Source organism: Lycium ferocissimum, chromosome 2 (assembly GCF_029784015.1).
Source record: "Lycium ferocissimum isolate CSIRO_LF1 chromosome 2, AGI_CSIRO_Lferr_CH_V1, whole genome shotgun sequence".
NCBI lineage: Eukaryota > Viridiplantae > Streptophyta > Magnoliopsida > Solanales > Solanaceae > Lycium > Lycium ferocissimum.
In genome coordinates, this window is record NC_081343.1 from 48,593,084 (window position 1) to 48,605,506 (window position 12,423).

Here is a 12,423-nt window from a genome sequence, read left to right on the forward strand (position 1 = left end):
AGTTAATATAAAGGCCCTCCAAAACTTGTTATTTATGCTCTTCTTTTTCCTAAGTGCCCTTGTTGCTCACATTGCAGTCTACGCCTTCCAGCAATCACTTGTGAGACAAAAGGTTGAGTTTCTCTCTCGTGTACTTGTGAAATTGTTAGTATTGTTTTCAAAAGAGAAGACACCCTTTTGTTTTTTTATTACTAGTAATTACTGATCCCTTCTTATAATTATTCTTAGTTCTTACTAGTTTTTTCTTGAAGAAGAAAAAGAGTCCATCATGGAAAAGCAGCAGCATAGAAGATGCACAGATACTTGTCAGATGTCAGTACACAACCCTATCCCTGGCTTGTCTACTCGCATGGAATTGACAGACAGAAACAAACGTTCTACAACATAGTAGCCGATCGTTACCACACAAAAAGCATCCCTAAGATGCGCGACAAAAAAAAATATGCTTCTCCGATCATGGATGGGTACTATTACAAGACTATTCGACCGCCAGATATTCTCTCCTAAATATGACCACGATGGAGGAGGAGATTCAGCTTCCGGACTTACCAGCAGTAGATCGCAAGTTTTGCCTTTGCCAAATCTTGACTTCATCACCAAGCAGTGATCCCAATAGTCGAATCATGTTCATAGTAGGTAGTGCTACTGACGATTTCGTCATGTCTTGCCATCCGGGTGATGACCATTTTGTCAGGCATAGATTCACAGTCGACGACGATAGTAATCTATACGCCGCAACTTGTATCAATCGAAAGCTCTATGGCTTAACCGGGTCTATGGAGTTGGTCGTAGCTGATATCAGTACTGACCCTTTGGAGATTCGTTCCCAGAAACTAATAGTAGATGAGTCTCTCGATGAGATATACATACCATTCCAAACGAATTCTTACTTAATGGAATGTAACAAAGAAATCTTTCTCGTCTGGATGCAATATTTTGCTCGTGGTCGGCAGGACATCACAGGATTCAGGCTCTTCAGAGCGGATACTTCAACAAAGGCATGGGCGGAGGTGAAAAATATAGGTGAGCAGCATGCAATCTTCATCGACAACGCTCATGCTTTTTGTATGGAAACAGGAGGCAGCATCAAAGGAAATTGCATCTACTTCACGGAGAGGGAAAATAGGAGCCTCTACACTTACTCTTTTGAAGATCAATGCATTACCACGACTTTACCTTGCCGTCTTTCTGCTACAGTTGTTCCAGAATCTGATGATAGTGTGTGGATTCTTATTCCTCCTGTCAAGAATTAATTGAGAAGAAAAATACATCTCATTACTTAATTTGTTACATACTACTGCTCTTTTAATTATTCTTTGATTCCATATTTATGTATCATATTGGAACTCCTTCAAGCATTATTTGTGGACTGGGCTTTTCAAACTTGTTACTCCCAGTTGTAAGGACTCAGAAGTTCAACTGGTGATTATGTATCTTGCTCATACTGGAGCTCAAATTTTGGTGCTAACAATTGTTTGAGACAAGCATCATTTGGCCAATCTTTTAGAAAACTGGAAGTGCTAAATAGTCTAAATGGTCGTAGAAGTTGTATCTCTAATATGTGGAAGGAGCAAAAGTTTACAGTTTATCTTAGAATCAGAAGATTAGCTTTTTTAGGACAGAACTATAATACCTAAAGATTTAGCAATATTCTTAAATTTACATTCCACAGCAAATTCCAATCCATAAAAGAAATCTCAGCTGGACTCCAAACCAATCAATTCATATTTTCTAGCTAAGAAATATTCTCCTCATTTCAGCGGCTGTTAAGAATATTTTTTGTGGTGTATTGAAGATTTGCAAACATGAAGATTAATTTACCTATAGATACAAAAAGAAACACAAGAAAGCTAAGGAAAAAAAGCTCGACGAATAAGAATTGGTAGTAGTAAGTGATGCATAGAGAAAGAAGAATTGACAAAACAATTTATTTAAGATAGAACAGTGTAGAAAGAATGCAAGTAACCATCAGCTGGTAAGATGTTGCATAATTCTGTCACTTCTCTATTCAGCCATGATAAATCAACATTAGCATATATTTGCTGAAATGAACATGAATATGAACAATGAGCATGCTCACCAACCTTAAAAGTGTAATATGGACAACAGTTTTCATCTCAGAATTGCCATTATAGACATTTGAAAAATAAATATAGAGTGCAAGTTCTAATTACCCACATTTATTCTCTGACTACCATTGAGTAGTGAACTTCTATGTTGAAGACTGGCAGTACAACAGCATTTAAAGTGCACGTAAAGTTTCTCCGGCAACAATGACAAATAATGCACAATTCCTAATCAATAGACTTCAACATGCCATTGTTTGTTCTTTTTGAGTTTTGAGAGCTTCTGTTCCCATCTTTCGCCTCTTTCTTCCGCGACCCTCTTCAAGGTATCCTGAATTCCAGGCATCATTCCCTTCAACCCACAGAAATAGATGTGCGCCCCTTCATCCAGAAGTCTGAAGATCTCGTCGCTATATTCTTCGATTTTATCCTGAACATACATCTTTCCCCCTTTCTTGTTCTTATGTTCTCGGCTAAGGGCACGATCATACCTGAAATTATCTGGGTATTCGTGAAGATAGTTGGTGAACTCTTCGTCATAAAGAAGGCTATCACTGTTTGCCACCCCAAGGAAGAGCCAAGCGAGGCCATTGAACTTGAACGTGGGAACTGATTCCATGAACATACGACGAAGGTAGCCTCTAAAGGGAGCCACACCAGTTCCAGTTGCAATCATGATGTGGGTGGCATTAGGATTATCTTCGGGCAGCAGCATTATCTTACCGGAAGGACCTGCACCAAAGTATTCAAAGAACAATCAATGAAGGAGAATTAAGAGCTTGAGTCCTACTGAATAGGCGACCCCCAAAATAAATAAGTAAGAAATTAAGAAAATAGATTATCTCCATTCTGTTGCGAAGAATAAGCAGATGTGCTAATCAACATACTGTCAATACAAAAGCAGTACTAGCAGACAAAACCATAGACTAAAAAAATTCTAGTTGCAATTAAATTAAAAACAAAAGGTTAGTTAACCTGAATGTTACCTAGAGATTATGATTTCAACATGCTCCATTTTCAGAAAAATGTAAAGCCTCCTCAGCGCAAACCAGTTCCATTACTAAAACAAAGAAAATCACTTTAACGTAGACAAATTGCGCTGAAGCATTTTTTTAATTTTGATCAGAGAAGCCATAGGAAGTACCAAAAAAGTTACTCTGAAGGATACTGCATTGTGAAGTAAATATCAGCCAACACTAATGAATTTTTATGTAATAAGGAGGATGGATTAATGTATTATCAAAAAACTTCTACAGACCATCAGAATTTCTAGTTTATAACCTTGTTTAACAGTTTGCTGCCCTAAGAAAATTTTCTTTCTTCATATTCTAAAATGTCCCCCAAAAAACAAGCCAAAGCAACTGATGTGATAAAAGATGAGATAGCAAAAGGAAGAGATATGAGAGTTTATGCAACGCCTGGAGCGAGACAAGTAGCATTGATATGCAAGGCTTTTATAAATTCAGAATGCGAGATTTTTGTTTGGTAATATCTATGAAGCATTAGTAGTATTTTACCTGTAATCTGTACCTTGTCACCAGGCTTTGAATCACATAGGAAATTGCTGCAAACACCATTTTTTGAAGGGTCTTTTTCCTGTTTCAGGATCATAGTAGACAGCACGTCTGACACATAAGCTGGCAGTCTTCCCGTCAAAGGAGTCCCCATATCTAGTGGATGCAATTGAGTATAGACGAACATTGTGGGGACTTCCTGGTTTCTTTGGATTCTCCCCCTGAAACATATTGAAATATGAGCTTGGAAGATTGCTTTATGTAGAGATAATACTAGTTTATGACCAGGAACAAGTCAAGCTTGTTATACCAGAGGTACAAGGTCAAAAGCATATTCACATTAAATTTCTATATTAACAATGAGGGGAAAAACAGAAACAGTAACCATAGAATGTCCAGGTCATACCCGAAATGTAGAAGCTTCATCCTAAAATTATCAGCCAGCTAACCTTATGATGATGGGGTTGACATACAGTGATTATTGCTAGGTTTTTTTAACTGAACTTCCCACCATGTATATTGGCACCTCTCCATCTATTGGAATCATCTTTACCAACAAAGGATAAAAAGAACAACACGAATTTTAGAGTAGTTTGAAAGTATCCATTTAAGCCTACTGTGCCTGCTATATTTTATTTCTAGAGTCATCAAACAAATAAACAAGTAGTGAACAACAAAGTACAGGCAAACAAACAGTAGGTCATTAGAGCCAACAACATACACCCCTCTAGTAACTGCAAAAGCACAAGTTAGTTTACACAGAAAATCTACCAAGTAAAAATATGGTAAGAGCTAGCAAAAAGAGAGAATATGGATCTCGTTCAGACTGTAATATAACAGATCAAATGAAATTAAACAAGGGAAAGGACAGAACTCTCAGAATTGTAATGAAGATAATGGAAGAATTTTTTTTTTGAATCCAATACTTACAGGAGGAATGATACCATAACTTTGCCCTTCCCAGTAAGGAACATTGCCACCATGATCAATGACAATGTGGCAAGTCTCCCCAGGAGCTTTTGGGCCTACAAGCCTCTCAACAGAGACAATCTTTGCCATGTATGGTTCCTTGGGCTTGTAAATATTCAATGGCGGTCCATTTGCATCTTCAAGTGATAAAGGCGATACTAAAACTTTGTCTTTGCTTGCTGGTTGCACTGACATACAAACAATGTGTTGGCTTCTGGATCTTGAGGTTTTTAGATTGACACGAAGCATAGAGATCCATGATTTATCAGTAAATGTTACATTTGTAGCCTGTAACATAATGAAATAAATATCCATTTAGTACTTCGCCAATAAATACTAAATGGTGCCTATTACTCTAGTCAAATCACTTCCGACGGTGTAAGCCAATAGAGCAAAACATGTTACTTCATACAACAGGAAATCCTCGGACAACTTGACGAGGGATATATCAGTATAAGTAGCAACCAAAAGTGCACATTTTGCTCTGTATCTTGTGTTAAACCACAGAAGTTTCAAAGTTATTATGATATCACATGTTTTTATGTTCCTTACTCATTCTAGTTTCATGCACACATTTGTCACTTAACCATGTGTATTTTCACTTTGAACTTTTAAGCGCTACAGTTCAATTAATTGATTTGGTGTAAACACCTTATGCGGCAAGTATTTACCAACTACTAACCAAGAACCAAACATAACATTAAATCAGTCCAATGAAATTAAAAACAAGTTAAATTCCCACATTTCAAGTATCAGAAAACGAAAGTGAACATTTTTAAGGACCTTCATGGTGGATCTTGGAAAAGAGGAATCTGTTTGGAGAGGAACAACAACTGGGACCTGCATGCAAAATTTGGAAACCTTTTAAAATCGATTCCCTCAAGACCCATTAAAGAAAATTTATCATGTAGCAGTTAGAAAACACATAGATAAATAGGCCAAATATAAACAGAGAAAAAAAGATTAAAGATGACTGACCTGAGAAATAGCTGAATGAGCCATGATCAGATCAAAGGAAATCATGGAATGCTTTCTTATTTTTGGAAACTACAATTCACTAGATATATGTAATTGATTTGTTGGTACTGTATTCAATTAATCCCCTTCTATAAACCTTCCTCTGGTATTTTCCCTATTTCAGTGAGAGCGTTCAACAATGCTTTTTCTACCTAATCATATTTAATAGTTTATTATCTTAATAATAATCTAATTATTATGTTCTTAAAGAGCGGAAAATAATTAAAAAACGAGAAGAGTGATGTGTCTTGTTTGGGAAGTAGGCCAGGGAAGGGAAACCAAAAGTGAAAATATAGACAAGGAAAAAAAGGTCTCAATAAGTTTGTTTTCATTAAGGAAAAAAAAAAACGTTTTTTTGCTGATGTGGCAAAATGCATGTAACACACATAAGACAGGTGCATGAAAGACATTATTTAGCCTATATATATATATATATATATATATATATATATATATATTTCTCCTCTAGATCTGCTACCTTAACTCGTTCGCCAGAAAAAATGGAGCTGCCACCACCACCATACACTCTCTCTCTCTCCTCCCTCCTTCTCTTCTGCCAAAAATTAGTATCAAATCTAAATCTAAAGCCAAAACAGATCGAACAACAAGAAAAAAAAAAAGGAAGAGAAAATGTGAGGAGATTTTGGTTTGAAAGAACAAGAAGTGCTGGGACGGCGGCGGCGGCAACTTGTTTAGGATTTAGGTTTAAAATTATTTTTCTTTTTATTTTACTTATAATTATTTTGGACCCCAATGCCACATGTCATTTTTTAATTAGTCATTTTGTCATGCCACCGCCAGTGTATTACACACACTTTCTATTTTTTGTTGATTATTAAAAAAGTGGTTAATAGGTATAAATTTTAGTGGGTGTAGGTGTTCAATTGGAACGAGCCTAAGTTAAGGTGTCTAAGCGAATATTGTGAACAAATTTAGATGACGGTAGATGACTTAAGCCTAAATTATATTTGAGACAATTGATAATATCACAAGCATTTATGAGCCGATAGCTTAACGAAGGACAAATATAAAACAAATCACAAATGATAAAGACATTTTTAACCCTTCTCCATTTTTATTTTTTTTCAAGATTTCTAAAATATCTCGACCAAAGAAACACCACCAAAATGTAACTCTCCAATCTAGGGGAATTGTCTGTTTCTTCATAACCAAATCCCACATTTGGCGCCCACTGGCTATTTATTCTGTGTACTCTGTTTGGCTTAAGTTTAATCCAATGTCCAAACGCGGGCCCCTATATTTCCCAAGCTCTCTTCTTCTCTTTCGTTTTACTACTATTTGTATTCTCTCGATAATAATAATAATTTTCTGTCCTTCAACACGCTCCCTTTAAATTTAAAAATTGAAACCCTGCATTAGTCTTCAGCTATTCTTTCTTCATTTTGAATTTTGAAAAGACTATGATTAACGGGAAATCTTGTTTTCCTTAGGGGTTTAACATATTTTGTGATGGGGTTTTTGAGATTCTAGATCCGTGTCAGCTTAATACCTAGGTACGCATATTTCATTTCGTTTTTGAAAATGCTTTTTCTAGTAAGTTGTCTGTGTATTTTTGTGAATTTAAGTTGTCATTCTTTCTTGGGTACATTTCTTTTTTGTTTTTACTTTTATATCTTTTATTTATGGGTGTGTTTGCTTTTGAATGAGGTTTCTTTTTTAGTTGGTTGGTTCCTTTTTTTTTTTTATTGTTGAAATAAGATGTCTTTTGATTGTTGTGGGTTTTACTGGCAAATGTAAATGCGGGTTAGCGAGAGAGTTAAATCATTTGAGCTCTATTAGATTATTTCTCAAAGTTGTTCTTTTTGCAATTATTTTGAATTTAGTTTTCATAGTTTCAGCTATTGTTGGTTTTAGTTGAGAATGTTTAGTGAACTGCCAAAGAAGGTTTAATGGATTGTGGATTTGTGTTGTTTAGAGATGGTCATGTTGCTATATCGAATGTGTCCTCTTTGATTGTTGCCCAATCTGTCTTATTAAAGTCAAATTTATGCTTTCAGAAATGATATTATTTGGAACCTCAGCAGATAAAGATAAGCAGACCTAGTTAATTTAACATTATCCACTCTTGGTTTTTGGTGTATATACTGTTGGCAAACTCAACTATTAATATTTGATTTGTCTTCGAATGTAAAATTGGGGTATCTCTCTCTTTCTTGTGCTGTTAGTTGAAGCCATCAGCTCTAAGAGATGATGGGCAGAACTACTCGGTATCTGTATTAGTGAAAGTTAGTAGGTTCTTGATGGACAAGTTGAGCTGTGGAAAGCTGACATATACACCACCTTTATCTGATTCTTCAGATTGCAGATACTATAGAGAGTGTCCTAGTGTTTAAATGAATTTCGCCTTTTCCAACGGCTCTTTTTTTGGGAATTGTAGTTAGGGATTCATGGGTACACACACTGTCAATGTATGATCATAATTGTAGATTCAATTATTGATCTTATTACAGAAAGGCGTGGAAAATCTTTATACTTAGATGCCTGATTTTCTGATTCCGATATGAATATAGACAATGTGCACATAGAAAGCATAAGTAATAGCAAGACCTGCTAGAGTTGAACAATTGTCTGGAATAGCACTTGGAAGAGGTCTGTTTTCTGCAGGTTTCTTTTACAATGGTGTTCACATCCTCTACCTTATGTTCGTAAACCACGGAAACTCCATTAGTGTTTGAGATATCTCTTCCCACTAGTTCTCACTACCATGTCAATAAAACCTTTTGGGGAACTTGTCAGTTTTGTTACTTAATATGTCACGGAGCATGATATCTTGGAGAACTGGTCTTTTCAATGGGCTGTCATTTTGCATTTTGGTTTAGTTAAATGTTATTGTTTTACTGTGTGAAAGTAGCTTAGTGCTTTTAAAGTTCATTATTCTGGGCTCTGTCCTTCACTGAAATGAAAATACCATCAAGTAACTGAGTTATTTGCGTCTAAATATGGCCTTACTGAAATTTTAAGACGGACCTGTCATCAGATTCTACGTGCTTACTTTATCACCAACTATTGAAGTAAATGACCATATTTGATGGAGTACTTGTCGTACGCAGGATTAACAGCTTTTAACAGCAATGGCAACTGGAAGTCCTTATTTTGAGGACTTGCGATGTCAACCTGAGGTCATTAATCCTCCTCAGATTGAAGACTGCACGGACATTGGTGAACATATGAACGAGCTTTCTCAGCATACAGCAAAACCTAATGTGACAGTTTCCAGTAGTGTCCGTGAGTTATTGGAATGCCCAGTATGCTTAAATGCTATGTATCCGCCCATTCATCAGGTAGGATTATCTGAATTTCTTACTGATAAATGCTGATATTTGCTTAATGTTACTTACTAAAAATACTTAACTCACATAAAGAAAGATAGAGTTCGGTTCAGGTTTTTCTTTCAGCATAGTGTAGGATTGATTCAATTCACATGTTGATTGTATATTTTGTATTTTAAAGTTGTTTGTGAAACAAATATCCTCTGTCTCCAAAATAATGGTGGACATTGATTTATTAATTTCTTGGATGAATTTTTGCATATTCAGGAAATGTATAAAAGTTACTAAGTATCATTTTTATATTATTGAAAATATTTAGAATGTCTTTGAGATAGTCGTTGCCAAAAAGAAAAATTATTTGATTCCTGATAGGACCATGTAAAATGGAAGAGGAGGAGTACTGATCTGCGGTCACTAACCATTATTGGAGTAATATCTTTTATATTTGGCATAGTTATTCTACTTATTTTCCAAGATACTCCCGCTGTTATTGTTGTCTCTCCCTATGCAGCATTTAATTTTCCTCTCTTTTTGCCCTTATTGCAGTGTTCCAATGGTCACACACTGTGTTCTGGTTGCAAACCTAGGGTACATAATCGCTGTCCAACATGTCGGCATGAGCTCGGTAATATTCGCTGCCTTGCATTGGAGAAGGTTGCTGCATCTCTTGAGCTCCCATGTAAATATCAGAGCTTTGGATGCATAGGCATTATTCCTTATTACAGCAAGCTAAAGCACGAGTCCCAATGCTCTTTCAGACCCTATAATTGCCCCTATGCGGGGTCAGAGTGCACTGTCATTGGCGACATCCCATATTTAGTTGCCCATTTAAAAGATGATCACAAAGTTGATATGCATGTGGGCAGTACCTTCAACCATCGTTATGTAAAATCAAATCCCCATGAAGTGGAGAATGCTACATGGATGCTCACAGTAAGTACTGTTGCTCTTCTTCCATTCAGCTTAGCTTAGCTTTTGGTCTAATTGAAATGAGGCAGTTCTAACAAACAGAATTATGAAATCGTAGTAAATTTGTGTTTCTGGAAATGTTAATAGTGCGACTTCTTTGCTGTGAAGCATAGTTGCATGATTTTATTTTTTGATACGTGGTGTCCGGGCCAACTTTTGCGCACCTCGACTTATTCCACGGTCTTCCTGCTACCTTCCACAAGTACCAGGTAACTCTGTCCACCATCCACCGAGGTTTGGACAGATGGTAACAAATCACCTAGACAGTTCCTCTGTGGCACATGGTTGCTTGAATTTTAGGCTGCAAGTTTGAGACTGTCTGAAAGTCTTTTGTGTCTATTAATCGGGGCGAAGTAATCTTTCTAAATGATAAATCCAGTCCTATTCATAATAGAAATAGTAACAAATCAAATTCTCCACTTCCCTTTATTGTATAGAGTTCTAAATTTGAAGAAAGGGAGACTTTCAGCTGGATTCAGAAGTTCTTTTTTTCCTCGATATGGTAAGATAAATTTCATAAATAGAGTACCAAGAAGATATGCAAACAGCAAACAAGAAGTTACAATATTGCTGCTTTAGTTTACACCCAGGAATTTGCATTATTACATAAGCTGGAAAGCCCTTGATCTTTGACTGAATACCTTTAATCTTAGTGGTAGAGCAATTGGCTGCATAAACTGGAATATCCAATCTTTTTTACACAAGGCACTGGCATGAGACCTTTTTCGTGAAATTATCTTTGGGGAAACCTTGAGCCAGGAAAACATTTGAGGCAACCTCCATGTTAAGCTGAGCGCCTTTTGGGGGTTGGAGAGACGAAGATGGCAAAATCTCATTGTTGTTTCTTGATAACTGAGAAATACCTGAGGGCTAGTGGCGATGGAAAAGATCTCTCTTTCTGGGTTAAATTCCGTATACCAGGATCTTCTCGTTTCCAACAAAGTTGCTTAGCTTGGCGGATTGTTCTATATATATCTGGTTATATGTTATGGTGTACTCATTTTATAAGTATTTTTCACTATGTAGAATCTAACCTACACTGTTTTTAGCTGATATTATTGCTTACATTTTTGTCCTGCACCTTTTTGAGATTATATCTGGAATACGTCATACAAATTGTGGTGCCTGTAAATTTTCCAGGTCTTCAGTTGCTTTGGTCAGTACTTCTGTTTACACTTTGAAGCATTTCAACTTGGAGTGGCACCAGTTTATGTTGCATTTTTACGGTTCATGGGTGATGATGAATCGGCAAAGAACTTTAGCTACAGTCTTGAAGTTGGAGGCAATGGAAGGAAGATGATTTGGCAAGGGGTACCAAGAAGCATTAGGGACAGTCACCGTAAGGTTCGAGACAGTTTTGATGGCCTCATCATTCAACGTAATATGGCACTCTTCTTTTCTGGTGGAGACCGGAAAGAGTTGAAGCTTAGAGTTACTGGTAGGATATGGAAAGAACAATGATGTTCATTGTTGCAGGACACTTTTAGTACTCTTTCAATCTAAGGATTAGGTTTTATTCATCTAGAAATCAGTTGAAGTCTTCTGATCAATGTATTTTCTTGAACAAGGAGCAACCCCTCTTTGCCTGTCCAGATTAAAATACATTAGTGAGAAGGCATAGTCATTTCGTGGAATGTGTCTTGCTATAGGTGGCACTACTGTCTAATGTGTGCCACAGTAAAAGATGTCTATCCATGAAGTTCTTTATTTCGAAATCCATTGCAGAATTTCACTTTATTCTCTTTCAAAAAGTAACTTAGCCAAAAGTGGGAATCGTATCAAAGTAGATTTGGAGTTTGTAGTTCAAAATCAATAGAAGAAAGCTTTAGTTTGGTGTCAGGTAAATAAAGTAGATTCCAACATGCTTATCTGTTCCAGAGATAAAATTGTGAAATATATGAATTATTGTGAGAAACTACTCAAAATTTAGTAAAAAAAATGTATTTTCATTACAAAAATCATGTACCGCAACCAGTCACTTGGAAGAATTAACTGAAGGTGACTAAAAAGTCTCCAAATTACTAAAGGTGACGTGTAGGGCCCACCCCATATCAAAACCCAATTAAATTTGGGATTAAGAAAATTGGGGTTCAAATGTAATTTTAAAACTTCTTAATCTTTTACAAACTACAAAAAAACCCAAAACACCAACCCATTATACTAAAACACCCACCCATTATTCAAACATCCCAAACCGTTCCCTCCCCACAACTCCCTCGCACTTCTTCCATATTTCAAAATCAAAACTCCCAAAACAGTTAATCTCCTTCACTTGGACATCTCTCATCTCTCCTCTTTTCTTGTCATCTTCTTCTTCACCCTCAAATCGTAGTTGCACGTCGCCGCTTCTTTTTTAATATCAAGGTAAAGTTTTTGTTTCACTTATTCCAAAAGTTATTTGGTAGAAATTGATGATTTTAGTTGTAGAAAAAGAAGAAGAAGAACATGGGTTTGTCTGCAATGTTGTTTATTTTGTTGTTCCTTGTTCGAGAAACCCTTATTTGGGGTATTTGTTTGACTTGTTGGGGTTTTTGCGTTTGTAAATAGCGTACATTGTTCTCATAAATTATGGTTTTTTGTGATGTTTTTGTTCTTCTT

At 36.2% G+C, this 12,423-nt stretch overlaps 1 protein-coding gene and 1 pseudogene across 1 annotated transcript; one reads left to right on the top strand and one right to left on the bottom strand.

The window, feature by feature from the left end:
- Positions 1–2,018: 2,018 nt before the first annotated feature.
- On the bottom strand, positions 2,019–5,691 carry LOC132041880 (ferredoxin--NADP reductase, root-type isozyme, chloroplastic-like; annotated as a pseudogene).
- A 1,073-nt stretch (positions 5,692–6,764) lies between these two features.
- On the top strand, positions 6,765–11,459 carry LOC132041889 (E3 ubiquitin-protein ligase DIS1-like). Its single transcript, XM_059432571.1, has 4 exons — positions 6,765–7,080; positions 8,638–8,868; positions 9,403–9,789; positions 10,966–11,459. The coding sequence occupies exons 2-4, from the start codon at positions 8,659–8,661 to the stop codon at positions 11,284–11,286; spliced, it is 918 nt and encodes a 305-aa protein (XP_059288554.1). The 5' UTR covers positions 6,765–7,080; positions 8,638–8,658; the 3' UTR covers positions 11,287–11,459.
- The last annotated feature ends 964 nt before the right edge of the window (positions 11,460–12,423 follow it).

What these genes read in the sequence shown, in the direction of transcription:
- LOC132041889 (XM_059432571.1), top strand. Translation starts at nt 8,659, where the DNA reads ATGGCAACTGGAAGTCCTTATTTTGAGGACTTGCGATGTCAACCTGAG. An exon ending in TGTATCCGCCCATTCATCAG is followed by an intron (nt 8,869 to 9,402) that starts GTAGGATTATCT and finishes CCCTTATTGCAG; the next exon opens with TGTTCCAATGGTCACACACT. An exon ending in ATGCTACATGGATGCTCACA is followed by an intron (nt 9,790 to 10,965) that starts GTAAGTACTGTT and finishes TAAATTTTCCAG; the next exon opens with GTCTTCAGTTGCTTTGGTCA.